Raw genomic sequence first — 27,883 nt, 5'->3', positions numbered from 1 at the left:
AGGCGCACGGGCCCGGGCGGCGCGGCCGTGACGCGCGGGGCGGGCGGCGGAAGCGGCGGAAGCGGCCGCGGTTGTCCCGGTAACCAACGCCGGGGCCTGCGGGGGCCATGGGCGAGCTGGGCCCGGAGGAGGCGGCCGAGAACACCTACAGCCTGCGGCCCGGCCTCCAGCACCGGTGAGGCCGCCGGGGAAAGAGCGGGGGATGCGGGCCAGCGCCGTGAGGGACTTTGGGTTGGGCCCCGGCAGTGCCGGGCAGGGCGGCCCTGGGCCTGAGGGGCTGGCGTGAGGCAGCGGGGCTCTGGGAAGGCGGAGTGCCGAGAGTTCGCGGGCTGGAGGGCACCGGGCTCCCCGACCAGCTCTGACACCCACTTAAATGGGGGACAGCTGGAGGGACAACTTCCAGTGGGGCTGGTTTCACCCCTCTTGATCGGTGTTTGGCTTTTGGCAACATCTCCATTCTAGCGGTTGGGGTTTTTTTGTTTGGTTGGTTTTGTTTTGTTTGTTGTTTTTTTCTTTTTTCCTTCCCCCCCCCCCCCCCCACGTGGCTTTTCATCTGTCATTTTTCTCTAATACATGAAATCTACATTTTCCGAGGTGGCGTTGTATATGTTTCTAAGGACCGTGTGAACTTTCTGGGCTTTCTGTCGCATCTGGTTTTGGTTTTTTCATGATAGATTTAAGTCGTCCACAGTAAAAGAATGCATCCGTGCAATACTGAAGGAAAAGCTGGCCAACCTACAATACATCCCAGAAGAAATGCCTGAGCTTACAAAGTCTTTATCAGAGACAATAAAAGACAGACTGAAAGGTAAGGAGGTTTGCTGGGGATGTAATTTCTTTCTTGCTATGTCCTCTCCCTTTTGACAAGATCCCCCTTTCTTCCTTTATTCTTGAAATTTACTCCTTCCCCGTTGACCGACTCGAGTCCGCTGGTATGAAGCAATCTGTCCTATATATGTACACTCCTTGCCTGCAGAACTGGAGACCTAATTCAAGCAGGCAAGATTTGTTTCCATATCGCTTGGCAGGTGTGTGCTGTCGGCTTTGGAGGGTCCTCAGGGGGAAAGAGGCTGCATTAGAGAGAAGAAAGAAGTGATGCTTCATTGCTTCTTGCTTCCATAAACAGAACCAATTCTGCTCTTTTACTACTGTGAGTTAGATCAGAGTTTGAATAGCAGCAGAGATCAGAACAAGGCTCAGGGGGCACAGGGAAGGGGAAGAGAGGAGCAGTCAGCCAAGGAGAGAGGGGTGTGACTACAGCCTTACAGCGCTGGAAAAAGCTTGTGCTGCTGCACAGGATGCCCTCCAACATTTTTGAGTTCAAGAAGAAAAGTGCAGGCACCAGCAGGTGTTTCCTGAGTTCCGTGCTGGAGCAAGTATATGGATGTGTGTGCAGGCAGGGACACTTTTTTTTCCCTTCCTCCTGGGGACAGGCTGGTGCTCCATCTGCTGGGCTGGGCTGGCCTGACGTGGTGGCACAGCCGCGCAGTCACCCTCGGCAGGAGCCGTGGATTTGTGCTTCTCCCAGAATTACACATCTGCTTTAAAGCCAGCAGCAGCAGCTGTAGTGCCTGCATGTGTTCATGCTGAGCTCTGCACAGCGTTGGCTTCAATAACGTGTAACCACAGTGGCAGCAGCCTGAAGCGAGGCTGGCCAGGGGTGGCCACTCTTATCAGCTGGCATCTCTGATAAGCATTGACGTGTTGGTTGTTTACAGAGCCAGCGTGCTGTGTTCAATCCTCCAGTGGAAACAGGGCACTGGAGTCGTCCCGGGACACTGCTTTGTTGAAGACAGGCTTTGGGATCTATATTTGATTTTAAACATGCTTGTTCTGATTTGGCTTCTGGAACATCACCATGGCCTGATTAGATCTGGCCTGTGCCCCAGAGGTATTTCTTTACTGTTGTGAAACAATAGCATGTCTTTGAAGACAAATAACACAGCTTTTATATGGCCTTTTATACCACTCAGAAGCAAAGGAAGCATCTATGTGGCAGAAGAATCTCACAGTAGTTTTGCATCAAAGCAGTTTTAAAATAAGATAGTTTTTTTCAAATTGCATTTTGTCCACCAGCAGCCTTATTTACGTTTTTTCCATGTGGCCAGTTCTTTAAAGTTGTCAAAGCAGAATCTTGGCACACAGTGTGGCTGCTCAGGGATGTCTTGTGCCTTAGATGCATCTTTTGATGGATGCCAACTACCCTGTTCACCCTTCAACTCCAGCAAAACCATGATACCCCACAGTAGGAAAATGAAGCTTTGCAAGGCAGTCCGTCCACTTGGCTACTTGCATAGGTTTGTACAGCCACTTGCTTTGTAGCCAGAAATCTTTAGCTTTCAGAGTCGTGTTTTTGACTCATATTTTTAAAAAGTTATTGCTCTCACTATTATTGTTTTCTCTCTCCAGAGGAGGGATTTGACAGGTACAAGATGGTGGTGCAGGTTGTCATTGGAGAGCAGAGAGGAGAAGGAGTGAAGTAAGTTTTCATCTTCTAATTGTATTTCTGTAATGTGGGGGTTTTTTGTTAAGGTGTGGGGCTTTTTTCTTTGGAAGCTGCTTCCAACTCTCCTAGCTACAAAGATCTGCCTGCAGATAATAAAGTGTAAATCACTTTCTTTTCTCTTTTAATAGCAGCTTGAGTGTTTAGGTTGTGACTGGTTGAATTCGCCAGTGATAATTTGCTCTATGGTGGTTCTCAGCAAGCTGAAATGCTGAAAATCGTTTTTGAGGAATGTGGCAGAGGCATTTTGTGTTGTATTCATGATGAGTTAGGGTACACTCCCCATCCATTTCCCAAGGCCCTTTTGGAGCACAAAAGCCATGGTAACTCACTTATATCTAAAGTCAGAAAGCTTCCATAAGCACTTCATTTACATTTTTCAGAAGTTTCAGTTTCTATAATCTCCCTGCAATACTGTCATGGGAACCAAGCCTAGATTCCCATGTGGGTGCTAAGCACTTGCAGTCAGCTCCAGATGCCTGCAGTCAGACAAAAGAATTCCTCTTGCCTGCAATAGTGGGCTGTAGCTTTCCTTTACTAGTGGGTAGGGAGAAGACAAAAGGGAACAGCTCACTCCAGCAGAAGATAAGTCCAGCAGAGCTGTAATCAGATCTGCTGCTTCCCTGTTCTGGAGGTCAGAGAGGAACCTGTACCTGCTGCTCAGGCTTTTGTCAGGAATGTCTGTCTGTAGCAGACACTCCAGAAGCACCATACCAGGGTGAACAGTTCAGTGTTCAGGTGACCTGATCAGAAATGTGAAGTCCAGCCACACAGGCTGACAGAGGAGCTGGGGAAATTTTCCAGTTTGCAACAGACAGGAGGTGAGATTGAAACACAATCTCTGACATTCTTAATGCAAAATACACTTTAGTACAGTTATTAATACATTATGGGACTGTGTCCCAAAAGGAATCCTGTCAGCTGAGGCTTGACTGGGCAGGCAGGGAGTGGGACACTTGCAGCAGAGAAAAGGGAATATCAGTGTCTTTAGACAAGGCAGAAGCAAGGTCTCATATGCAATATCCTGTTACAGTCTGGTTGTTTGTCCTCAGGATAGGGCTTGGGTGTAGGACTCCATCAGGGTGGTCAGGGAACAGAGGGTATAGATACGAAAAGACTTGAAGAGGTCATGGTTTTGTAGCATGGCATCTGCCAAGGAATACGATAGCTCCCTATAAATAAGTTGGGAGTATGTACCATGAGGGTGCAGGAGGTAAAGGACAAGAACAGATAAGCTAAATTAGCCCCTGATATGCATAGGCCAGAAGTCAAAGATTCTTAAGCATCATAGCAATGAGGTTTCAAGTCCTGCTGCACTGTGAACGTGGCAGGCTTGAGAGCTGATGAGTTTGAAGGTGGAGCACATACTGAGGAGATTACAGCATGTGGTAGAATTCAGCAGTAGAAAACTAGGCTTGGTATTCAGGAGCACACTTTCCAATTCCATTACCTTTAAAGCAAGCTCAGTTTGGTTTTCAAGGGAATGATCTGTGATCACTTAGGTCATTACACGTGAACCCTGGGTAATGTCCCTGTCTGGCTCCTTTGTCTAGCATGGCTGCACGATGTTTCTGGGACGCTGACACTGACAGCTGTGCTCACGACGTGTTCATGAACGTGAGTATGGGCTGGATTCCCATGGGAAGTGCAAGGCTACTTGCTTTTGTATGAGAGGCAGTGACCTTAAATATGGAGCAGAAAAGAAACAACTACTAGAAGGAAGGAATCAAGATTATTGAAACAGCCTGATTTACATCCTTATTTACAAAACATACTTAGATATAACAGCCAACATAGTAAAAGTTCTCTCCTGAGTTTGTGACACAGTACAGAACCAAAGTCATTGTAGTCACACCATTTTACTGGTGGGGGGAGAAAGCACAAGAGACAAAGTCTTTTCTTACATCCTTTGCTGAACTGCACTCATGGAGCATGGCTGAAACCCAGGACTGAGCCAAAGTCAAGGTTTTCCTTAACTTTTTTTTTTTTTTTTAATTTTATTTTATTTTATTTTATACTGACACCTAGACACCTGTGGGTGTGTGGATAGAGGAAATTGAGGCACTTCTGGCATTCAGATGCACTGACCTGGGCTACATCACAAGTGAGGTGAATAAGAAACCTAAAGACAGAAAATTGCAATATATTACCATACAGTCAGGCTCTGGTCTAAATGTTCTCTGACGTTTGCCTGTTCCACTAGACTAGCAAAAAGCTTGACTAACACAGAGCTTTTCTCTGTTTTCCCCAGGACAGCCTGTTTTGTGTGGTGGCTGCATTTGGCTGCTTCTACTATTGAAGGTGACAAACATTGCACAGAAGGAGGGACATTGGGGAGAATGCTTTGGAGTATTTTTTATTTAAGTGTACGAAAGCATAATATTCTTCCTTTAGTACGTAACACAATTAACAGCTCTACAAAGCACAACTACTAGAAGGAAGGAATCAAGATTATTGAAACAGCCTGATTTACATCCTTATTTACAAAACATACTTAGATATAACAGCCAACACAGTAAAAGTTCTCTCCTGAGTATGTGACCTGTTCTACACACTACAACATTCCCTCTTCCTTGTGGATATTGGTATAGCTTTAGGCACATTGTTATTATTATTATTATTATTATTATTTCCATTATTTAAATTGCCCTTTGTTTTTTATATAGTGTTGGTTTTGTCCTAAAAGTGTATTGCCAATAGCCATTGCTTCTAAGGCAAACTCAACTTCTGTCTCGAAAGGGTTCTGTTATTTTTATTTCTGTGAAATTAATTAAATATTTATAAGAAAAACCCATAATAAATGTATGTATTTAATATTTCTTCTCCTGGGGCATTTTCTTCTGCTCTACAAGATGCACTATCCTGGATAGCTTGTCTTCATTTCTCAGGTGAGCATTTTGACAAATCTTTGTAAATTAATCCATAAAGCTGATTTCTGATTCTTGTTATCCAGATTTGTTCCTATGACTCCCACAACAACTGGGCTATGAATCCCAGCTGTGTCACTTGAGATGGTAATAATTGATGGAAAGTCGAGGTATTTAGGACATTAGGTCAGGCCAGCAGCCCACACACCCCATGACTGCCAGAACTCCTCCCTGCAGCAACTGCTCCTTTGGTGCAATTTGGCACCCATGGATGCTGTGAGTGATCATTGCTCCTCACGCTCTTCAGCAGATACTGCAGTGATTTCTCAATCTCTCTGTTTTGGAATATGAGGGTGGATGTTTGGACTCCAGCTTTGCTAAGACTCCAGCCTCAGAAAGGCTGCAGTAGATCTGCAGAAGAGTGCTAAAGACTCTCTCCTCCCCAAAAGTACCAAGTGGGTTCCTGAGAGAGTAGGTGCTAACAGAGTACATATTAGCATGCCCATTGGAAGATGGGATGCTCTGTGGTGATTCCTGTTTTCTGCTGACAGAGCAAGCACAGCAGACACATTCCAGCGGGATGAATGGCTTTTAGAGTGCCCAAGTGGGTTGAGGTGAACCCTAAATGTCACAACTGTTAGAGCAGAGCACACTCACCCCGTGCAGTCCTTGGAAGCTGGGTATCTTAGGCTGCAATGCAAGATGTAACCAAAAAGTATATATTGCATTACCATCTGTTAAAACCAGGTGGGGCAGTGTTCTTTATCTCTTCCATGACCCAATCGCTCAAGTAACTCCAGGGGGGATCTTTTGTTAATGGGCCGGCTGTTAAAACCAGGTGGGGCAGTGTTCTTTATCTCTTCCACAACCCGTCCTCTGCCCAGGGAGATATTTTCTGTTAATGGACCGTTGGTCTCACTGCATGACATAAAATTACATCATCCTATCGTGAGATGCTCCACACAGCGGGAGGAGTCAAGCATAAAAATCTCAAAGGCAGAACTCCAAGGTAGCACTGGATTCCCAGAGGAAGACCAGACCTATCTTACCACCGCTGGACCTTCGGAGAAAACTACTCCCTTCTAAAGGATCATTGCTGCAGTAGAACCACATCTGTCACTCCAGGAGGACTTAACTGGATGGCTATCAATACCCTGACCAACAGGTTGCAGGTTGTATTCTAACTCTGTCAGTGTTTTCCTTTTTTTGTTTGTTGCTTTTTTTGTACCACTACGTTTTTATTTTAATTTTCATAGTAAAGAACTGTTATTCCTATTTTCATACCCTTGCCTGAGAGCACCTTAATTTCAAAATCTTAATTCGGAGGGAGGGCGTTTACATTCTCCATTTCAAGGGAGGCTCCTGCCTTCCTTAGCAGACACCTGTCTTTCCAAAGCAGGACACCAGGGAAATAAAAAAATCACGATGCATTTTCTAGAATCTCTCTTTGAGTGCTGGAGGCAGCACACTGCTGATTCTCTATTATATTAGTTTGAAATATTTTGATTATAAGTCTTCCTCTCCTTTTCCTCTGGTGAGAAATAGAGGGCAACTTCCCTGACTGCTTTGTTACTGTCTATGGCAGTCACCCATTAAGGAACCTGTGGAGAGATGCGACAGTACTGCTTAGTTTGTGCACGACCTGGAGTGACTTTTGGGGAACAGCAAAACTCTCCACATAACATTTTCCAGGAGATGGTACATATGACCTCAGACTCGTTTTGAAGCTTTTATAAAAAGTCCCGGCTGTTAAATCACAATGTTTCACCTTGCACTTGTTCCTTTTGGAGGGGCTTAATGCCTTCTTCATAAAGGTGTTGTACAAAGCAGGCGAGATCTGAGCCCGTAATCACTCAGTCTCACCACCCTTGGCTGTGGCGTGGGACGGGTAAGGGATGCTGTATTTTATCTGGAGAAAGACTGAGCCAGTGCTGAAGCACTGCACTTCGGTGTGGACATGCCTGGGCAGCTCCCTCCAGAACCTCTGTAGTTTACACTGGATACATCCATACACTGGATGGATGCAGGAAAGACTTCAATCACAGTCTCCCCTCCTCATGACAGGAAGTAGAGGGGCAGACATTGATCTCTTCTCTGTGCTGACAGGATCCAAGGGAATGGCCTGAAGATGTGTGGTGGGGGGTTAGCTTTGGTATCAGGAAAAGGTTCTTACCCCAGAGGGTGGCTGGGCACTGACCAGGCTCCCCAGGGAAGTGATTATGGCACCGAGCCTGGCAGAGCTCAAAAAGCGTTTGGATAAAGCTCCCAGGCACTCGGTGTGAGTCTTGGGGCTGGTGCTGTGCAGGGCCAGCAGTTGGACTCGATGACTCTCGTGGGTCCCTTCCAGCTCAGGATATTCCGCGCCGGGAAGGGCCGCGGGGCAGGACCGTCGCGAGGCGGAACGGAGGTTCCAGGCGCGGATTCCCGGGACGCGGCTTCCCCGCGGCGGGCCGGTCCCTTCCCGTGGTTCCGGGCGGACACGCAGCGGCTCCGCCCGCGCCCCGCTGGCGTCGGCGGGAGCGGGGCGGGGCCGAGAGCGGCGGCGGGGTCGGGGCTCACCGGGCTGGGCTGCGGAGCGGCGGCGGCGCGCTGGTAGGGGGGCGTCCGGCGGGAGCGGGGGGCTGGCACTGAGGGGCCGTGTGTGCAGGGGACAGGGAGCGGAGCGGTGCCTGTCACGGCACCGGAGGCTGTTGAGTGGGCTTGGACTGGCGGCACATGAGGGCACCGCACGCTCCCCCTGCGGGGCCGGTCGGGGGTCCCTCCCCGGGCCGCTCTCCCGGCGTGGTGGCCGTGCCACAGGCTGGGGCTTCGGGAGGCGCTGGCCGGTCGGGACGTGGAGCGCCGGCTTTGGGCAAGACGGCAGTGTCTGCTGGGGTGGTCGTGGTGCGCTGCGTCCTCTTTGGGGGGGCTTGGGCAGAGGCCGGGGCTCGGGCGTGATCCTCCCGGGTGGCAGGACCGGCAGCTGAGAGAAGACAGAGGCAGGCCACTGGGAAACTTTTGTAGTGCACCCTCAGCGTTTGGAGCGTGGGGGCTCCGGGGGACAGTCTCCCCACCCAGGGGACACAGTCAAGGCCTAGGGAGGACAGTGAGAAGGTGGCCCCGGCTGCGGCGTGGGAAGGTGTGACCCAGCTGCTGCGTAGGCACATGTTCTCTCTAACCCGCTTTTTGTGTCCACCGAAATGCTGGCTGCACTGATTAATGGTTTTATAATTGGACTTAAAGTTCTCAGGAATTCTGAAGAGATACTCCTCTGTAGTCTTCAATCGCTGTGGAGGGAGGTGCAGGATGCTGCACGTGGCCTTCTCTCTGTCCCCACGTCCCCCCTGTGATGCTGCTGGACCAGGACCCTGTCAAAAGCTGGGGTGGTCAGAAACGGGTGATGCTGGGTTTCCATCTGCAGGATCCCAGGGCCTGAGGACAGCCACTGTATTGGTTTTGAAATTCAGATGACAAATACCCATGCATTATTTCCCAAAGAAATTTGCTGTATATACACAATTACTAAAATTCCTGATTTTGAAGTTTCTCACTGTGAGTTCTGGGTTGTAACACTCTTGAAATCACTGTACCAAGAGCCACAAACAATAACTGTTGCAGTAAGGAATTGGTATTGGTGTGTAAACCTGATGAAGGAGGTTCTCAACTCCAGTCTTGAAAAGCTCTGTTGCTAATCCCTAAAAACGAAACAGTGCAGAAGTCAAGTCAGAATGGCCACCTGTTTTCACAGTTTGTTGTCCCTGACATATCTTTTCTGGTATTCTGCATAAACCCTATTTCTGCTGCTTCACTTACCCAGCAGAGGCTGTCTCATGTCGAGACACTCAGCGCCTGGAGGTTATGGTATACCCAGAAGGGCTGTGAATTCACAGAGGTCTTGACGGCCGTTTCTCTTTTTTATGTCTTTATTACTTAGCAACACTGTCTAGGTGACCACACTGAACTGTTTTCAGTTGTCGTTAGAGGCAGAGTTATCTTAAGCCATTTGGGACTTTGGTGAGAAGCAGCATCTTTCCATTAGATTGCAGGATATGGGTACCAGAGCCTGTGCATGCTCAGGCTCTGCTTGAGAATATGTTACCAGCCTGCCTGGAGCCAGTGGGGGATGCAAGGCCTGGGGGGTTTGTTTTAGCAGATGTAGCAAAGGTGTGGATGCTGTTGGACCAATGTGTGGCACTGGCTGAACAGGAATCCCTTTTATATGTTTGTGTGGCTTTTAACACGCTGTGGGACAGCTGCTTTTGTTGATCTTGATCCAAAACAGCTGATGCAGCCTGGGTTTTACAAGTGGACTGCAGTAACCTTTTCAAGGGGCTCAAGGGCTTGACCATCCAGGTAGAGCAGATGCTGACTGTGGGGAGCATTGCAGTCTGTCTGGAGGCGAGCAGGCTGGGTCATAGCCAGCAGCACTGTTTCCAGGCAGATGCTCTGAGTCTGGAGACTGGGACAGAGCTGGGCCTGGCAAGCCTAGGCTGGGAATGAAGTTGCCTTGGAGATTGGGTAAGTTTTTAAGCACTGATAGAAGAGAGATCCATGATGAGTCTTCTGTCATTAACTTCTCCCAGGTCTTTGTGTCACCACAGATCTCCACAGGGGTGCACACCAGTAAGGTTAATTGGAGACTGGGGCTTGCAGATGAGGGAGAACAGGGGGAAAAGGAATCTCTTCAATCTATGGTCTGGGGATGCAGAGGATTGTAGGGTCACTTTGGTACTTTACAGCCTGGCAAGGGACTTATCTGAAGTGACAGGACTTTTCCCTTTTCCCTGAGGCTCTTGCTTACACGCTGTCCATGTGTCAAGGCAATTCTCTACAGACAGCTGGCAGAGTGCAAACTTTAGTGGTGTTGCCTGCCGATGAGTCAGCAGAAGAGAAATATCTTGTTCCTGTGAAGTGCAGTGGTCTTGTAGGCAAAGCAGCACATGACAGTCACATCTGACTGTGCCAACGCCTCCCAGGTTCAGAGGGACGATAGGACAGCCTTGGAGCCACCCAGGGAGCTGTGTGTGTCCCAGGGCCTTGCTGGTCTAGCTGCCAGCTTGTGATTTGGGTCCCTGGTGGGAATTGCAGCAGCCTTGGGCTGGAGCATGCACTGAGTTGTTGCAGCAAGCTCATTTTTGGTTTAAGTAGCAGCATTTGTTTTGCTTCACAGGTAAATCTACAAGTGAAAAGCAGAAGAAGTGGCAGAAGAAATCCTGCTACTGATGTAGGTTGGCAGTTAATATTCTCCAAGAAGATCTTCGGGACATTAAAAAAAAAAGGCAGATCGGCTAGTTCCTCATGCCATCAGTGTTTTTAGGGTGCAGAAAGATCTGACTTACTGCTTCTGTGTAGTGTGATGCTGGAGCTCTCTGACACCACCAAGACTAGAAAACAGCAGCACTGTCCGTAAAGATGCAGACAGTGAGGTAAAGCTTTGGCTAAGCTGGAATGTTTGCTGGGGCTGTTCTGACCTCTTCCACCTGCCAGAGGTGTGAACTTTGGTGTTGTGGTTAAATTCCACCTCTAATGGTGTAGTTAACTGACACTAAGGAAGAAGACTTAAATTCCTTCCCTGCTTGTATACTTTTATTCCTTTCTAGTAATCAGTGCTCGTCCTTTTCCCCCTCCCAGGTGTTTTATAGTGGCACAGAGACTGTGATATGCCCATGGCTTTTCCAAACAGGGCACTTCCAGCTTTGCTCCTTTTGAGCAGTTTCTCGTATTCAGCCATGAACTCAATAATGCAGTAGGGTGACACCTTAAAATAGAACAATGTTAATATTTTACAGCAAGGCTCTTTCTTCTGGTTATGCTTGGTTTCTATCTTGGAGTGTTCAGAATGAGCTTTGAGAGTTATCTTCTCTTTCATCTTCCCCATCTGCTGCAAATGTAATTAATTTTTGAACAGTCAGTGTTTTATGCATTTGGGGAAACAAAGCCATGTTCTCATGTGTTAAACTCAGCTACAGATGCTGGATCTCACTGTTGTTAAATAATTGTTTGGGATGCTATTTTAGTTACTTGAGTCAAAATGAAGCATTCTAAGATTAGTAAGTTTATATTGCAGCAAGGTGTGATGTGTTCCCACTTTTTTATAAAGACAAGCCTCGTGATGGGACAACTTCCCAGAAGTGCACTAACCACAGAACAGAGGTTTTAAAGTTTTGAATAGTGGTAAAATTATTGTTTCGTTTCTGCATTAATTTGAGTAATTAACAGAGCTGTGTCACTCATTAAGTGCCCAGCCCAGCTGTCCGGACACTGCAGAGTCTTACCTGTAAGGTCAGAGCAGACAGAGCATATTTATTCCACCCTTGAAGCTGGTTTCTCACTTGGTACATTGGGTAGAGCTGCTGCTGGAGAGCTGATGCTGTCTCACCACTGGTGCTGATTTAATGCACGGCGCATAATGGGATCTCTCAAGTTGGAATCCATTCACTTAAGTTGTTGTTTGCCATCGGTTAACTATGTATACCCTGAGAAATGGAAAAGTTAGGGTGGAGGAGAGCAGATTCTTGGGTGTGGGAGAAGCTGGAAGAAGGTGTTGGTTTTCTCCTGAGCTGGGACAGTGCTGCCCTGTACTGTAACCTGCATTCTTTGGCTGGCCATGAGGTCTGCACCCAGCAGCAAGGGGCTGGTAATAATTCAGCAGAGACTGTACTTGTGTGCAGTGGAGTCTGGTTGCTGTGATGGGCCATGCTGATGTGGGAAGGGCTTCATCTGGTTGTATGTGAGTCTGCTATGTCTGTGCTTCAGCACCAAAGCTTCTGCATTTGATGTTTTGCTGGGCAGTGATTCAGAATGTCTGCATTCAGCACATTGACAGACCTTTTAATTCTCTCCCAAGGGAAGGAAAGAAAGTGGTCAGAGACCAACAGGTGACTTGAAGCACAGTGAAATTATTTTAACGAAATAACAAGAAATTCGGCTGCTGTTTCCCCCCATTGTTTCCATGAATTCTGGGGTTACTTGAACCAGACACAGAGGCTTGCTGTGTTTTTCGAACTTCATGGGTTCTGCTAGGACCACGGTGGTAAATGACTGATGCAAGATTACACCTTTCAAAATGTAAGAATGACTTGTGTCATACCCTGTGTTTTCACAGCCGCACTCTGGAAGCTGCTGCATTTATAGCACAGATCTCACCTGAAAGTTAAATGTTTGCTTAAATGTTTGAAAACTTGGACCTCAGGGTTCTAAACTTTTTTTTGCCTGAGGTTGTGTTTGCATCCTCCCATATGTTTGTTCTCAGGAAATAGAAATTTATTTACTGGAATGGGGGAAACTGCAGGCTTGACTCACAGGCATTATGGAGTGAGTGGTAGATGGGTCACGCAGTTCTGGAGTGTCCTTGTGGCTGCTCTTCACTCTCACTTCTCTCTTCTACACTTTTTTTTTTTTTTTTTGCCTCCCTACTGACCTAAGATTCTCTTTCCTTGTTCTCAGTACATTGTGTTAGGTCTAGCAGAACAGCCAGGGATACTTATATGTATGTACCCCAAACCAGTTCAGCTGTGTCTGACCCTAAAACTGTCCATAAGGTATCATCATGCTGATGCTCAGTGGGGAGGGAGAGATATTTGCATCTCCTTAAACTGCATTTGACTTGTTACTCCGGAGCATTCCTTAACCTTGAGTCATGTGTGCTTGAGTAAGTTCGATCACTAAATCTGCTACTTAACAGCTCTTTCACAAAGCACACCGTTGTTGGCTGCCAAACAGCAGAGCTTTGCCAGTGGCCCTTAGTGAGGACAGTCCCAGCTCATCCCAAGTCGAACACTCAGCAGAACCCCTCCTATGAAAAAGGTGGTATTCAGAGGGGCATCTGCTCTTTGTCACACCTTGCACTTGCCCCACCTAACATTCCAGCACACCCACTCCATGTGGGTGGGGAGACCTGTTAAATTCCACACCACTGTTATTAGGAAGTTGAGGCACGCAGCTAAGGGTCGTTAAGGATCCTTGCTAGGTGGGGTCATGCTGCTCTCTCCAGAAGTGCCATATGCTCCACTGGAGAGGTGCACACTTCAAGTCAACGAGAGAGAATGCTGCTTTTTAGTTTTTGCAAATTTAGCACCCATTTCTAACTCCTGCAGCAGCTGGAAAGGGAATCTTCATGGCCATGCCTTCCTATAAATCCCTATTTTTGCTTCAGCTGTGTGAAGCTGGAGTTACTAATACTCCAGGCCCTTTTGGAAAGACACAATGACTCCAACCCAAAGCACAGATAACTTCTTTCCTTATAACTGTCACAATTTCTGTCCCAAATTTGTGGTATGTCTGTCTTTTCATCAGAGAAGCAGTTCAAGTGAACCACCACTGATTGCAAGCTGGTACATAAAGTGCCAGAAGTAAGTGTGGCCTAATGTGGTGTCAGCAGCTGCTTCACCATCTGCTGAGTCACCACTGCGGTGGGGACAAGGGACAGGAGGGGAACGTGGTGGCAGCCATCCCCAGGTCAGCTGTCCCCACTGGGGAGCTGCAGCTTGGTTGTACACAAATGACAAAGCAAACAGAAGTATGTTTAAACTCATTTAAGTTATGAGCTCTTTCCTCACCCTTATCCTTCTGCATAGACCATCCTTCCTCTCTTCAGGACTGTACAGGGATGTGGCACATCCACCAGCTGCCCTGGGGAGTGTAAAGGGTAAAGAATCCAAATGAGATCTGAACGAGGGCTGAATGTGAACTGGGCATGCCATAGTCCTTAGGTTGCCTTTTGGATGTGAAAATAGCATTATTAACCTCATAGTAATGATTTATAATTTGCATTGCAACTCTTGTTTCAGTGTCCTCAGCCAGCTGACTGCTGCACGCTTCTCTCTGCAGAGCAGCTCTGAGTTGCATTAAATGATTCAGTATTCCCACCAGGCACTGTTTGTCAAGCCTTGGCAGCTGATGCCAGATACAACTGGCTAAGCCCCTTGTGAGGTGGCTGTGTCTTTGCACTGACCTTCTGTACACTGTGCCTGCTGTTGACTGATTCTGTTTTGGAAGAACTGAGAAATATCTCTTCTTTTTTTTTTCTTTTTTCCCTCTCCTTCATTTTGTTCCAGTTCTTTCTGGACGTGCTTGGCAAGATGGAGCCGCCGACCTCCTCCAGGCTGAATTCCCGAAAGAGAAGAAAAGATGGATCAGGCCCTAATGGGGCAACAGAGCTGGATGGAATCCCTCCAAAAATGTCCCGACGCTCACTCGTAAGTAAGCAGAGATAAGAATTTTGGGAGCCTGTGAGATGAGAACACTGAGCTGTAACAGCAGAAAGATACAGGTGGTGGTTTATCTGTGGACAGAGAAAACAAGGCAGGGGCAGGGGATAAGAACCAAGTGACAGTAGCTCTCCTTCTTGCAAATCCAGTTTGGAATCTTCCTTTGTTCATACTAATAACATACTTACAGCGTGGGCTTAAATTAGGTCTGAGGCAAGCATTGCTAAGCTGCTTTTGTGATGTGTCCAGCTTGTCACTTAAGCTGAGCCAAAGGGGCATGCATTTAGAGAGCCTTGGAGAAGTAGGCATTTCTCACAGGTGGGTTTTAAGTGACCCACTGGGGGGAAGAAATACTCTAGAGAAGCACATAACAACTGCAGGAGAGTCTGAAGCCTGTAAGCACCTGCAGAAGTGATCTGTTGAATGCATGCTCTGATGCACTGGAAGATCACTGTTCATTCAAATTTCTTGGTCTGGAGAGAGATCACATTTATGTTGCTCATGTACTTTGGGAGTGTCCAGAAAAAAAATCACAACAAACAACCAAAAGGATTTCTTTTCTAGATCAACCTTGGGATGGTAAAGCCAGTGGGTTCTTTTCTGAAGGGGGTCTGATCCAGTTAATGCTACTGAAAAGGGCTGTCTTTAACTTGTCCTTGCTACAATATTGCGACAATTGGCTTTTTATAGTTCTTCTCTGCCCTCTTCCTGGAGCTGTCCTGTGCATCACATGTGCTCTAATTGTTCTTTTCTTATCTCTGTCAAAATCCAGCTACCATCCCTGCCACGTCATACCAGGGTCATGGTCCTTGGCAAAATGTGGTGATGTGTTGCAACTTTCCTCCTCGATGACAACGTTTTGCTGTTCAGGAGGGCCTCAGCCCTGTCATAGAGCATTGACAGTGATAGTGAAGTGAGAGCAGCAGCAGCAGTCAGAACTGGAGGCTGGCACTGGGGATGGAGGATTGAGCTGTTGTGTGACTTATCCCACAGAACCTTTATGTCCTTCACTGTTGGCAAAATCCACCCTGTCCCTCTTAAAGATCTCATGTATTTCAGTAAGGAAAGAGGTGTGCAGGTTATTTATTATTCTGTGGGAGTCACTTGCTCTGCAAGTTGCTGTCTGTCCTCTAACAAATAAAGCATCTGTGAACAGCACAAGACAAGTAATATCTAGTCACTTTCTAAACTTCCTGCCTGTTTTTTAGCCAAAGGGCAAACACAGTTCTGATGATTCTATTTTTCTTCCTTTTGCAAAAGTTTTATTTATTATTGCAAGAGTAATAGTGTTGGCTAACTGTAAGATTACCTTGCAGCCTTCTCCACCCTCAACTAAGCAGCTGTTGGCAGAATGTTCCCCTGAAGCAGCAGGGCTCAGCAGCAGATGGTGGTAACAAACCTGCTGACCATAAGCCTGTTGTATAGAACACATGAGGTTGAGTTTTGACCCTCACTGGTCCTGCAGGGGAAGGGCAAGACTCTGGCAGGACCTTTTGAGGACATGTCTCTGTGTTCCTCTGATAATTTTGATAGGGCTTTTTTTGTGCTTTTATTCCTAACTTCTTATCAGGTATATGCCAAGAATCTGGTTTTGTAGGGAAGTCCTTGACTTAACAGCAGTGATGGGAGGAGAGACCTGCAGGCCTTATCTGACAGTAAGGATCCTGGTAGAGGAGGTGCTGTGTGAAATGTGGAGCCCTCCATAACTTAAAGGAGATGTTCAGCAGTAGCAGTTTGTTTGAATGTAGTGGTCAGTGGTTGCTTTCCTGTGCATTTTACCATAAGCACTGTAATAAGGAATGACACTGCCAGAATAGCAGCGGTTTTTCTGGTTACAGTGGTGCTGGACACTGCCAGCATTCTGCAGTGGGACAGGAAGCCAGAGAGGAAACTGCAGATTAGCCTTTTTCAGCTTGAAGGTATTATTGTCATGATTTGCAAGCTTGTTTCCTAGTGTTCTAACTCAAGAACAAGATGTCCAATGCAGCCTTACAAATTCCAGCTAGAAGGAAATTGAGCTGTTTGTTTTGTAATGGAAAGGGCAAATGTTTCATTTTCATTCAGAGCAGACCAGGAATGATGCCTGGACTTCAGCTGTTGATTAAATGTACTGCTGTGGTCAAGCTAGCAGGCTAGAGGGGTTTTCTTGCAGCAGTTGGAGTTGTTCTGCCACAGATCAAGGTCAGTCTCTCACTTATATGGCTCAGAAATGGTGACAACACACACATTCCCTGGGAGTTAGTGCTGCGGTTGGTATTGCTCTTCTGCTCGTTCATTTACTCAAATGAAGGAGCTGTTACAGTTTGTACGTCACAGCACAACACTCAGGCACAGCAGAGTGGTGGCCTTGCCAGAGTGGGCACAGCTGGAGCTGTGACAGTGAGGTTTAAAGCTTGGCTTATGCTGCTGTGATCTGTTGTTTGTCAAAAGTCTGAGTTTAACAGCTGCAGCTCTGACCCTCTGATTTTCTTGGTCCAGTGTAAATACTATCTTCTAAACTGTTCCTTTCTCTCTCTCTTCCTCACTCAGGCTAATCAGCCTGCAAGGCTGTTTTGAGGTTTTACATGAATTAGTCTTTAATACACATGTCTGAATTTTGCAGAGGCACAGTGAGTCGCCCGGTGACTAGGACACTGTGATGGCAGTGCTGCCACTATGAGCTGCCCTCACTTTTGCACTCTCATAGTGAAACTTTCCTGCCTGTTTAGGGACTGAGGGAACCAGCCCCGTTCTCAGATGAAGTGGAGATCGACTACAGCAAGCCATACATCAGAGTGACATATGAAGAAGCCATGAGAGGGACCCCTTGTAAGTAAAAACACAGATTGGAAGGGGATTGTATAAATGTTTGGGGTTTGGCGGGTGTGGGTATGGTTGAGATCTCTCTGAGACCAAACCAACCTTGTGTGTTGGACCAGGTTTACAGCCAATGACTGAGTGTTTTGTTGATTAGATAACTGTTCCCATGGGAAATTTGGCCCATCAGTACACCTGAAATTTGAGTTTGTATGTGTGACGAGACTACAGATACTTGTTTTAAACTCTAGCTGAGCCACTGACAGCCGTAAAACTTCACACTTTCTGTACGATATTGTCAGCTTAAAGTTAAGCACTTCAAAAGTCATATTTTCTGAAACTTGAAACATGCAAATAAAATAAATTTGTATCTTTGTCCGGAATGTCCTATTTAAGCCTGGATTTGAATTAAAGTCAATGTCATTAAACACCACAGGCTAGCCCCACAACAAGAATGTGTCCTTTTATTCTCTAAACCAGTCTGAGATAAACACTGTGTTCTTTGCAAGTCCAAAGGGGAGGCAGAGGCACAACTGACTCCTGACGGCCCTCTCCTGCCAAACAGAGCGTGCAGACTGTGCTGTCTTACCTGCCCTCTGTTGTGGCTACAGAGACAATAAAAATGCGCTTCTATCTACCTGACTGCTGCTGAGAGATGAGCCAGCTCAGATTGAGACCTGGCTGTGGTTTCCTGCCAGAGGTTCTGAAAATCCAGTGTATATCACAGTGTGCATTAATTTCCCAGCTGAAAATCTCCAGAGTCTGCACAAAGGTCTCTGATTTCAACAGTGGTGGCTCTCCTGCCTACCAAGACTAATATACAGTGCACACTTCCTTGTTGCTATTTGTGTCTGTGCCCAGGAACTGTAGCTGCTGCAGGTACAGAGGAAAGATAAGGATGTCCCAGCTGCTTTCCAGAATGTGAAAGAACATTCATAAAGGTCTTCTAGGACCAGCCCTCATCTAGCATACAGAAGGCTTTTGCAGTCACAGATCTCCAAATCCTTGGTTCTTCAGAGCTTCCTGGCATCTTCAGATTGAGGTCTTAGAACCACTAAAATCATTGTAAGAGGCTGCCCTCAAGTTGACTCCTCTGCTTAGATTGAACTTAACAACCCTGACCTTTGCATCAGCTCCTCCTCTTGCTGCCTCCCAAGCTCTGTCTATGGGTACCTCCAGGGCTCTGCCCAGACCTATGGGGTCTCAGCTTCCTGTTAGGTCTTCTCTCTGCCCTGTCTTCACTGCAGCTTTGGTGTGCCTCTGCTCACCACTCCTCTGAGTCTGTGTCTGAACTGAGCTAAGAGAGCAGCAGGCTGTTACCAAGTGTGTCACAACAAAGACTGTGGCTTTTGGTTATCAGCAGCAAGAGTACTGTGGTCCTGTGTTGTCCCAAGATCAGAAGCCTCCCACTATTACATGGCAGTGCTAGTTTATCTCACTTTACCTCTGTGCTGACCTTAAAGAACTGAGTTACAATTTCCCCTGGCAGAGGTGGCCTGAGGGAAGTTATGTTTCCCCTCACTACTCCTCCTACTACTACTGCTATTATTACTATTATTATTATTATTATTATTATTATCTGTGGGTTTAGCTGATAATGCCAGTGATTCAGCAGAATGTGTCTGCTTTTCTTTGAGTAGCTCAGCTGTGTTTTTAAATAAAGCCATACACTGCATGTGTCTGGGGGAGCTGGTGATTCTGGTCACTCAAGCAGCAGCAGGCTGAAGAGGGGAATGCTGTAAAGGTCTTGATGCCATCCTGGGAGGCAGGAGGAAATCAGGCACCTGTGAAACATTTGGGCCAGTTCCCCTTTGGTATCTCACTGTTTAGCAAAAAGTTAATTCTGCATTTGAATCTCCATAGGAGGGAAATGTTCAGGGTTTGCTTTTCCCTTGCTCTCCCCTTCATTTTGTTTTGGTGATACATGGTAGGCTTTCAGCCTGCCTTTAAATGAGGTTGTATTTCAGCTCTGTGCTCAGATGCATTTGTTTCCACATGGGAAGGCAGAGAGCCAGTCATTTATTTTCATGGTTCTGTCCTGATTATGGTGCTGCCTTCTGTAACACCTCCATGACTTTCAGAAGGTCCTCAAATGTGAGCAGGAGCAGCAGCTGCTTCTCCAGGAAGGCATATTCACAGCTGTCTCTCTGTTCCTTTGGCACAGTGGATCGCCCTGTCAGAGTTTATGCTGATGGAATATTCGACTTGTTCCATTCTGGACATGCCCGGGCCTTGATGCAAGCGAAGAACCTCTTCCCGAACACATACCTCATTGTTGGAGGTAAGGAGTGACCTTGTTGACATTGGCTGTTGCAGGAGTACAGTTTAGCTCTGTCTGTGGTTGTGCATACAGGGGTTTTGTCTTTGTGGCCTCAGTGATTCTCATTGCAGACACTTGTCCCAAATGTTGCTGGAGTCTTATTGCAAAATATTGAGGCTTGGATATGTCTGCAGAAAGATATCCTGTACCAAATGAGTGCTTAAGGAAAAAAATTTTTGATTGTGCTGTTTTAATTTGACCTCTCTATTTTGTGACTGGTACAAGTGAGTTGCCCATCTGAGTATCAAAATATATTAGGGATAGTTGAGCATCTGCTTTTGACTCATAAATGAGACAGCTAAAGTATAAGTTCCTCCATAGCTGTTTCATTCACCTGTATTGCTCTGTAAATCACTCCCCAGCTCCAGTTTCCTGCTGGAGATTGCTTAGTGCCAAATACATCCCACTGGGAGCATGTAGATCACAGTGGTTTCTTGGGCATGTGCCAGGACACCTGGAAGTCGATGAGGCCTTCCTTCTCCAAATAGAAGTTCCCATTTTGTCTGTTAGGTCATGAGTCTTTGGATAATGCCAGGAAAGTCCTGCTGAGTGCCTGAAGGGATCTAGCAGAGGTGTTTCAGCCAGGCTTCTTCAAGAATGTAACAGGAAAAAAAAATACCCCTCTTCTGGCTGCTGCAGTACATGGGCCTCTGTGCAGGCAGTGCCTCTGCTCGTCCTTCCACCCACAGTAAGGACGTGTCAGGCTGAGGATGTTGTCCATCAGGAGCTGACTCCTGGTCAGGCTGCATAATGATACTGAAGTATGAGAACTGAAAATACCTTTAACTAGTTTTCTCAACCCCCAGTGTCTTTGTGAAGCAAAATTAAATTCTGACTCTGCCATAGAATGATTGTAACATGCCTGGGTGGTTTGTTTCCTTATCACAGTTTCAGTCATTGCTGAGAGCATTTTAATAGTGGTATGCCTTCTTGTGTACTGCAGTAGTGTCTGGAAGGGAAAGGGAGAGAGGACAACTGAAACAGTTGTTCCAACCTACAAACTGCCCTGAGCTTAAAAATCTTAAAGGCTGAAAGACATCTCCATGCACATAAACACTACAACAAACAGGAAAATAACTTCAGGTCAAGCTATTAACACATTAAAGTAGCAAGGAGTGTGATCAGGTTCTGTGCCTCTAGGAGACTGGCAAGGAGGAGGGCAATGAACTGCTCCCCTTGCACCAGGACTGAGAGAAGAGGCCACAGGCCAAGAGAACATCAGCTCCAAGCAGGGAACAACCTCCCCCACTCCTTATCATTTGTTTGTCTAGAACATAAATACATCCAATACCAGTGAGACTGGTAATGCCTTGTTTACTTTTGAGTATGAAAATCAAATAGAACTCCTTCCTCAATATCTTACATTGCAGATTATGAAGAGCTGTTAATTTACTTTCTCAAATAACATAATAATTAAGCTTGATTTCCTATGAACTCTCCCTTTGTTTCAATATAACTTTCCAAGAACTAGACTGTGGTATGGCATTTTATGAAATCAGAAGTTCAGGCAGTAAGTTTTTTTCAGATCCCAAGCCTGAGACATCCATTGCTTTAAATGTAGATTTCTGCCCAGCAGACCCTCAGGTGCCATTTCTTATAGAAGAGTGGTCTTCTGTGTTGGCTGGTTTTCTTGATAAGTGTTGTAGCCTCTAGAGACCTTAAAAGAGGTCGCCAGCTTGGGCAGAAATTCCCCAAACAGCCTGCCCAGAATTGCTCAGGAGTTTAGTGTCCTGCAGCACTCCCTGTTCCTGATATTTTGTGGCTGGAAGAGCTGGGTTGGAAACACCATTCTCTTTCAGCTACTGGCATTGTCTGGTTCAGCAGGGTGTGGGCAAGGCCCTTTTACTGTAAATCACTGGGGCAAGTGCCCCAGACTCAGTGTTCTCTGTCTGTTTCTCCAGTCTGCAGTGATGAGCTGACCCACAACTTCAAGGGTTTCACGGTAATGAACGAGAACGAGCGCTATGATGCTGTGCAGCACTGCCGCTATGTGGATGAGGTGGTGAGAAATGCACCCTGGACCCTCACACCCGAGTTCCTGGCAGAACACAGGGTAATTCGTGACATCTGATCTGTTTGGAATTTCGATTAGCCTCTCTCTGTTTACAGCAAGAATTCATCCTTGGGGGTGACCTCAGCCTGAGCAAACTGTTTCTGTTGAAGCTCCTTAAATATAGAATGAACTGGGTTATGGGAATTGTGTGGGTTTCTTGGGAGTGTGGAGGAATTTGCTGAGCTGGCATGTAATGTTAAAATAAGGTAGAGATTGTGACATAGTGAAAAAGCCTGAGAGGGTTCTCAGAAGTTGGTGCTGGTTACAGATAGGTGTGAAATGCAATAGGGATAGGATTACATGGGTTGGAAGCAATTTCTGGGGGGTGTCTGGCCCAACTCCCTGCTTACAGCAGGGGCAGCTTAGATATACATCAGCTTCCCTGCTGCAGGAGACCAGACAAGCTGTCTTGAAAGCCTTTTATCAGTTGGTGAGATAAAGTGAAAGGAATCTCTAACATCTGTTGAACAGCTTTGGGAAGTGATGGAGTCTCCAGGGGAGCTTGCTTAGTTTACCGTTGTTGCCATTAACAAGCCATTTCCCTGTGGGGCTTAAAGCAGCTGTGTCCTTAGGCCCAGCCTTTTCTTTCCTCTCTGTCATGTGCTTACAATTCACAGGCAATTGCCACTGGGAACTTGGGACTACTCTGTGTTGTAACAGTAGGAAGTGTCTTGCTGTTCACTCTCACACCTCTTAGTGGAGGTATTGAGCTGGAAGTTACCATCTTTCAACAGCAACAGGAAATCCGCACTTTCCAGATAAAATGTTGAGTTGCTTTTTTAATTTTCAGATCGACTTTGTTGCACATGATGACATCCCCTACTCTTCTGCTGGCAGCGATGATGTCTATAAGCATATAAAAGAAGCAGGTGGGTCCCCATCAAATTCTCCAGGGCTTCCTGTCAAAAATCTTCTCTAGTTTCTCCTCTAATGCAAGATTATGCCCCTCTGGGAATAAGGTCTGCCCAGGAGCCTCTGATGGCAGGAAGAAGCAGCTCTGGGCCCAGCTTCATAACACTAGGAGTGTTCTATTTCCCAGCCCAAGCATGGCCCAGCATTAATTCCTAATTTCAGTCTAGTTATTTTAATTACAGCAACCTCTTGAAAACACACTACAGTTTGGCTTAGAGATTCTCACAGACGGGGAGTCTCATGAACTTAGCAGCGGGGCACTTCTAGCTGTTTGCTGTAAAATTCACTGGAGGTGCAGCTTTTTTATATGTATCCAAAATCAGCCATCAGAGTGTTATATTTCCATCCAGTAAAATGCAGGACCCCATGTCCTGTCCTTGTTCCCACACTATTCTGTATGCAGTCAATATTTAAACCAGCTAAAGCAAAGACCTTTTCATTAGAATACCTGGTGTTTTGACAGGAGTTTGACATGTTTTGGTCTTACTTAGGCATCCCAGAAGGATGGCCCTGGTATTGTACATTTAAGGACAAAGATGTGAGAAGAGTTAAGCAGTGAGCTCTTGACAGGAGAAACCATTTCCTAATAGAAGTGGCAGCAGCTTTTTGCCACGTGTCTTGCTCAAGGTGTCCTGGGTCCTTTTCCCCAATTCAGGCATGTTTGCACCGACCCAGAGGACCGAGGGCATCTCCACGTCCGACATCATCACGCGCATCGTGCGGGACTACGACGTCTATGCCCGGCGGAACCTGCAGCGCGGCTACACCGCCAAGGAGCTCAACGTCAGCTTCATCAACGTGAGTTCAACTGGGCTCACCACACAGGAGCCAGAATCTTCCAAAGTGTGAAGAGAGACTTGTCTAGTGATAGCACAGTCCTGCCGTGTGCCAGTGAAAGGCCTGTCTGAAGAGCTAAGCGTTGGCACCAAAACAGTGTCCTTGGAGTAGAAATTAGACTTCCTGAAATCGCCTCAAGGACCCACTCTGAGGAACTGGGGGGTTGCTAATGCTGCTCTCTTGTCAGAGATGTCTTGATGATGTCTTACCTATTGAAAGAGCTGGAGAAGAGGGTGTGTGGCAAAATGTATGTTTTCTTGAATGAAGAGTGAGTTGTTCTTGACAGCAGCTGCTGTCTCATCTCTCCTCTGGGAAGCCCCCAGCCACCTCCTTAGGGTAGAATCATTTGTTAGGATAAAATCTGATGCTGTTTCCACTGTACTGTTCCTTCCTGGAGCTGCAGGAGCAGCAGTGCTTGGGTAGGACAGAAAGATATGCCCTGATTCTGTGCTGAGCAGCTCGAACCCTCAGAAAGAATACATGGCAGAAGACATTTTTGATGTTGGAAGTGAAGTTATAAACATTTTTTTTATCACTCAGATACTGTGCCTGTGAACAACAATGAAAAAGGAGAGGTAACGGCTGCTTGGCCTCTCTTTGGCACATAACTCTGCCTCTGTTTAAAAACACCCAGCAGAGAGACTGGTGCTGTTGTGATATGCAGAGAGACCTACAGCAAGTCACTCGAATCTAATCTGTGTGCTGTACAAATATTTCCCTTTTCCATGCACTCCTATTAGATAGTGCTTATCTTTGGCTTTAGTCTTGCTTTGTGTACTGTGCCAGTGCCTGCCACAGAGTGTCTCACAGCCCCACTGTGTCTGCCACATAGTCTAGGAAAGAAGTGTCATGAAAATGAAGGAGAAGTGTTACCAGACTAATGGAGATGCTGAGTCTCAAGCAGCAGTTCAGTGTAGTAACACAGAGCAGAGATGGTCTCCACTTGAATCTGGTGAGCTTTGTTCTGATCCACCACTCTCTGTGCAGGAGAAAAAATACCACCTCCAGGAACGCGTGGATAAGGTGAAAAAGAGGGTGAAGGATGTAGAGGAGAAGTCAAAGGAATTTGTCCAGAAAGTGGAAGAGAAGAGTATTGATCTCATTCAGAAGTGGGAGGAGAAGTCCCGGGAGTTCATCGGCAATTTCCTGGAGATGTTTGGCCCAGAAGGCGCATTGGTAAGGAGTTGCTGTGGGAAAAGAGGCAAGGGAATTTTGGGGACATTAACAGACATTTTAGGCTTCTACAGAGTTTGCAGAGGAAAGCTTTGGTGTTTGTTGCAGTGCTCAGTGTGCTGCCAGTCTCCAGACAAGTTGTCCCAGGCTTGGGCAGCTGGTTTTCAGGGAGTACTCACCATTGCCAGGGAGATAATGCCAGTTACATTGTAGAATGAAAAACTCCCTTGTCCCACAAGCTGGACTGTAAACTCCAGTTTTGTGGTCTGCTGACCACTGAGCTGCCAAGAGGATGGTGGTCACTTTGTCATTAGCCTGAGTCTGAAGCTACTTGTTTATGCCAGGCTTCCTGCACTGTTGGGTGAATATCACAGGGATTTCATGTTAGAAGTGCTTGAAAATGAAAGGTGATTACACTTTGTGCAGTTTCCAAAGCCCAGAGTGATGCTGGGGCTTTTCCTGCTCTTAAGTAGCATGAAGTTCTGAAGGGGCACGACTCAAAATGCTGCAGAGGCTGTATGTAGTGTCCATTTCCATGACTGTGGAATCCATGCTAACTGTCCTCCTGCTTCTCTCACCAGAAACACATGCTGAAGGAGGGCAAGGGCCGCATGCTGCAGGCCATCAGCCCAAAGCAGAGTCCCAGCAGCAGCCCCACGCACGACCGTTCCCCATCTCCCTCCTTCCGCTGGCCCTTTTCCACCAAGACTCCTCCTTCCTCACCTGCCAACCGCTCCAGGAACGAGTCTGCAGTCACCTATGACATCAGTGAGGATGAAGAGGATTAACCTACCTGCCAGGATTTGCTGCAGACCGCTAATCGCTGAATCATAAGTCCAGACCCACTGGGGAACTCTAAATGAGCAAGAGAGCCATAGGAACAGGGCTGATGGTGAGCACAGGGCCTTGGAGGCACCCGTTGCTCTTAGCAAGGGCTGCTGCCTGGAAGCACATTCAAACCTCCTCTTCCTTCTTCTCCTTAAATCCCCTTTTTATTGTTTACGTTCTAGCGGTTTCCAGGGTGAAGATGGTTTTTATATTTTAAGAAAATAATCGTTAAAAGGGCAAAGAATAGCACTCGAGTGGCTTTTAGTTTCTTTTCCTTTGTTAAGCCTCCAGGTAAGAGGGAAAGTGGGAAGACCCATCTGTCTCTTCTTTCCTTCAGCTCCTCTGTCTTATCCCCCCCACCCCAGGCAGTATCTGTGCCACTGCCAAACAAAAGACCCCTCAGTTCCTCAACCAGCATGACCTCAAGGCCACGCACGAAGCAGTGGTGTAATGAGGCTTCTAGGAAATAGAAACATCCCTTCTGGGCTGGAGCTGATAGGAATCTATCCAGCAGACCAGTAGTGCTCGCATGCCTCTTAACTGAGCTTCCCAACATGTGGCAGTGAGGATGTGCTGGGCAGGGGTACCAGCCTGGCATGCAGGAGTTACACCTGGGAAGGACTTGCAGCACTGTAGAGTGGCACACGACATAAAGTGCACAGCATTCACAGCTCCAAACAGTAGAGGGGCTGCAGGGGAAAGGTCTTTCCAGCTAATCTTAACAAGACTGCTAAATCCTGAGCTAAAATTGAGCCCTCAGTTGCTGTTAGAGAGAAGAGAATGAATCTTTGCTTCAGGGCACTTGTTGTCGTGCATTTCCTTGGGTGTGTGAGAGCCCAGGTAGGAAATGAATGTGTGTAGTCTTTTGAGAAGTTCCTTGTTCCAGTCTGTGGTGTGTTACATGTTTTAGTGTCTGTCCAAACGGTCCCTCAGCAGTGTGCTGTGTGTGTTTGTCTGTGTTTCAGTTGCTGTGCTCTAGGGGCTGGAGGAGTCCTTCACACTGGTGCTGTGAAGTCGCTGCTCCAAGGGCAAGGCAGCCAGTTTGCTGCCAGTGTCAGTTTGTGCAGCTGGACAGATGAAGGGCCCCAGTCCTGTGTGACAGTTACCTGGCTTGTGCAGTGCATGCACAAATCCATACCTGCTCACTCTCCTCCATGAGGCAGTATGGAAGGAGCATCAAGAGTGCTGCAGCTTTTTAAGGTTATTTAAACACATAATGCTCGTTTGAGTCCATGGTCCAAGTTGTGCCTGGTGTTGTGTCTGTGATACACACTGAGTTTTGTGGCCTGCTGCTCCCCAAGGGGACTTGCCCTCCCCATGGCTGAGCAGGGCAGGTTGGTGCACCCAAGAGAAACTGGCCTTGCTGTCATGTAGCTGTCGCGCTTTTCTGCTAGGGTTTGCCTCTAATACCCACTGTCTCTGGGTGGAGCTGCTGGGCTGAGTTGCCTGTACCCTGTGGTGCAGGGAACAGAGGACAGCTCAGAGCCCTGTCAGCAATGCTGCAGGGAGGTCTCCAGAGCAGGATGTGAGGCTTGGGGAGCAGCACATGCAAGGAGGAAACTCATCAGCCACAAGCTCTGCACGCTGTAATGCTTCCAGAGCACGTGGTGGCCCTGTGGTAGGAACAGGCTGCAGCTTCTTTCCAGTTTTTGTCTTGTCTTTTGTCACTCTGCCCAAAGGGCTTGACAGAGGTTCTGTGCTTCTGTTGAGGCCAGAACTGGTGTGGGAGAGGGTATTTTGGGGATCACTAATCTGCCACTTGGACCTCTTTCAGCAGGGATGTGCACAGCTGTGAGAGCATGGCTGGCTGCTGTGGATTTTGAACTGTAAGGAGCAAATAACAGTCACATGGTAGAAGCCAGTTGTTAATCCTCTGGTTTATGAGAGGTAGAACACATACTTCGTATCACCCACGTTGTCTCTTCCCTCATCTTCTTTCCTCACCCTTCCCTCAGTATGGATGTTGCGGTTGCTTCCCTGAGCCAGATCACAAAGGCCAGGCTGCTTTAGAGCCTTACTACTGTTTTAAACACAATTTATGCAACAGTGTTCTGTAAGTTTGGGTAACCGTGGTGTTTTGGATGGTGGCTTGTTCTGCAGAGACCTTAACACTGGTCTCTCAGCAAAGTCTAGGGTGCTTGGTAACAAGCCAGCCATGGTTTTACATGTAGCTTGGAATAACAGAGCTGTTTCTTGTAACCAATAATCTCTGCTTCCTCCTTGCACTGAAATTAAATTGGACACTGAAATCCCAGTCTAGTCTTTTATTTTTTCCTTTGTTTTCTCCTGGATTGCTGGACCAGTCTTCTCCAGCACTGTCATGTTTTATAGGTAAGAGCTTGATCTTTCAGCAAAACACGGAGTTCCCCAGGATCATCTCATTCCCACAGATACACCCAGTGCTGC

General features: G+C 47.0%; 2 protein-coding genes across 10 annotated transcripts; both read left to right on the top strand.

Moving 5' to 3' along the window:
- DYNLT2B (dynein light chain Tctex-type 2B) lies at positions 1 to 6,653 on the top strand. Of its 7 annotated transcripts, none has more exons than XM_066325964.1 (7): positions 1 to 175; positions 675 to 808; positions 2,410 to 2,479; positions 4,057 to 4,120; positions 4,755 to 4,804; positions 5,356 to 5,391; positions 6,255 to 6,653. In XM_066325964.1, exons 1-5 carry the CDS (start codon positions 108 to 110, stop codon positions 4,800 to 4,802), a joined length of 384 nt encoding a protein of 127 aa, XP_066182061.1. In that variant the 5' UTR covers positions 1 to 107; the 3' UTR covers positions 4,803 to 4,804; positions 5,356 to 5,391; positions 6,255 to 6,653. The 7 variants fall into 7 exon arrangements, with proteins under 7 accessions (XP_066182061.1, XP_066182060.1, XP_066182059.1 ...); XM_066325963.1 differs by having other exon boundaries at positions 6,209 to 6,653; XM_066325962.1 differs by having other exon boundaries at positions 5,678 to 6,653.
- On the top strand, positions 6,410 to 27,731 carry PCYT1A (phosphate cytidylyltransferase 1A, choline). 3 transcript variants are annotated; one of them, XM_066325952.1, is made up of 9 exons: positions 6,410 to 6,542; positions 14,406 to 14,546; positions 17,267 to 17,366; positions 19,519 to 19,635; positions 21,576 to 21,727; positions 22,518 to 22,596; positions 23,295 to 23,437; positions 24,464 to 24,652; positions 25,231 to 27,731. In XM_066325952.1, the coding sequence occupies exons 1-9, from the start codon at positions 6,510 to 6,512 to the stop codon at positions 25,435 to 25,437; spliced, it is 1,161 nt and encodes a 386-aa protein (XP_066182049.1). In that variant the 5' UTR covers positions 6,410 to 6,509; the 3' UTR covers positions 25,438 to 27,731. The 3 variants fall into 3 exon arrangements, with proteins under 3 accessions (XP_066182049.1, XP_066182051.1, XP_066182050.1); XM_066325954.1 differs by lacking the exon at positions 6,410 to 6,542 and adding an exon at positions 7,855 to 7,962; XM_066325953.1 differs by lacking the exon at positions 6,410 to 6,542 and adding an exon at positions 8,322 to 12,417.
- The last annotated feature ends 152 nt before the right edge of the window (positions 27,732 to 27,883 follow it).

The sequence above is a fragment of the Sylvia atricapilla genome, chromosome 10, assembly GCF_009819655.1.
Source record: "Sylvia atricapilla isolate bSylAtr1 chromosome 10, bSylAtr1.pri, whole genome shotgun sequence".
Lineage (NCBI taxonomy): Eukaryota > Metazoa > Chordata > Aves > Passeriformes > Sylviidae > Sylvia > Sylvia atricapilla.
Note: the sequence above shows the minus strand (reverse complement) of the source record. Positions and strands in the feature narration are given on the sequence as shown.

Bases quoted from the DNA above. Each gene is read 5' to 3' on its own strand.
- DYNLT2B (XM_066325958.1), top strand. From the start codon at position 108: ATGGGCGAGCTGGGCCCGGAGGAGGCGGCCGAGAACACCTACAGCCTG. The intron at 2,480-4,754 runs GTAAGTTTTCAT...TGTTTTCCCCAG, and splicing joins CAGAGAGGAGAAGGAGTGAA to GACAGCCTGTTTTGTGTGGT. The intron at 4,805-5,355 runs GTGACAAACATT...CTGCTCTACAAG, and splicing joins GGCTGCTTCTACTATTGAAG to ATGCACTATCCTGGATAGCT.
- PCYT1A (XM_066325952.1), top strand. From the start codon at position 6,510: ATGGCTATCAATACCCTGACCAACAGGTTGCAG. The intron at 6,543-14,405 runs GTTGTATTCTAA...ATTTTGTTCCAG, and splicing joins CCCTGACCAACAGGTTGCAG to TTCTTTCTGGACGTGCTTGG. The intron at 17,367-19,518 runs GTAAGTAAAAAC...CCTTTGGCACAG, and splicing joins AGCCATGAGAGGGACCCCTT to TGGATCGCCCTGTCAGAGTT.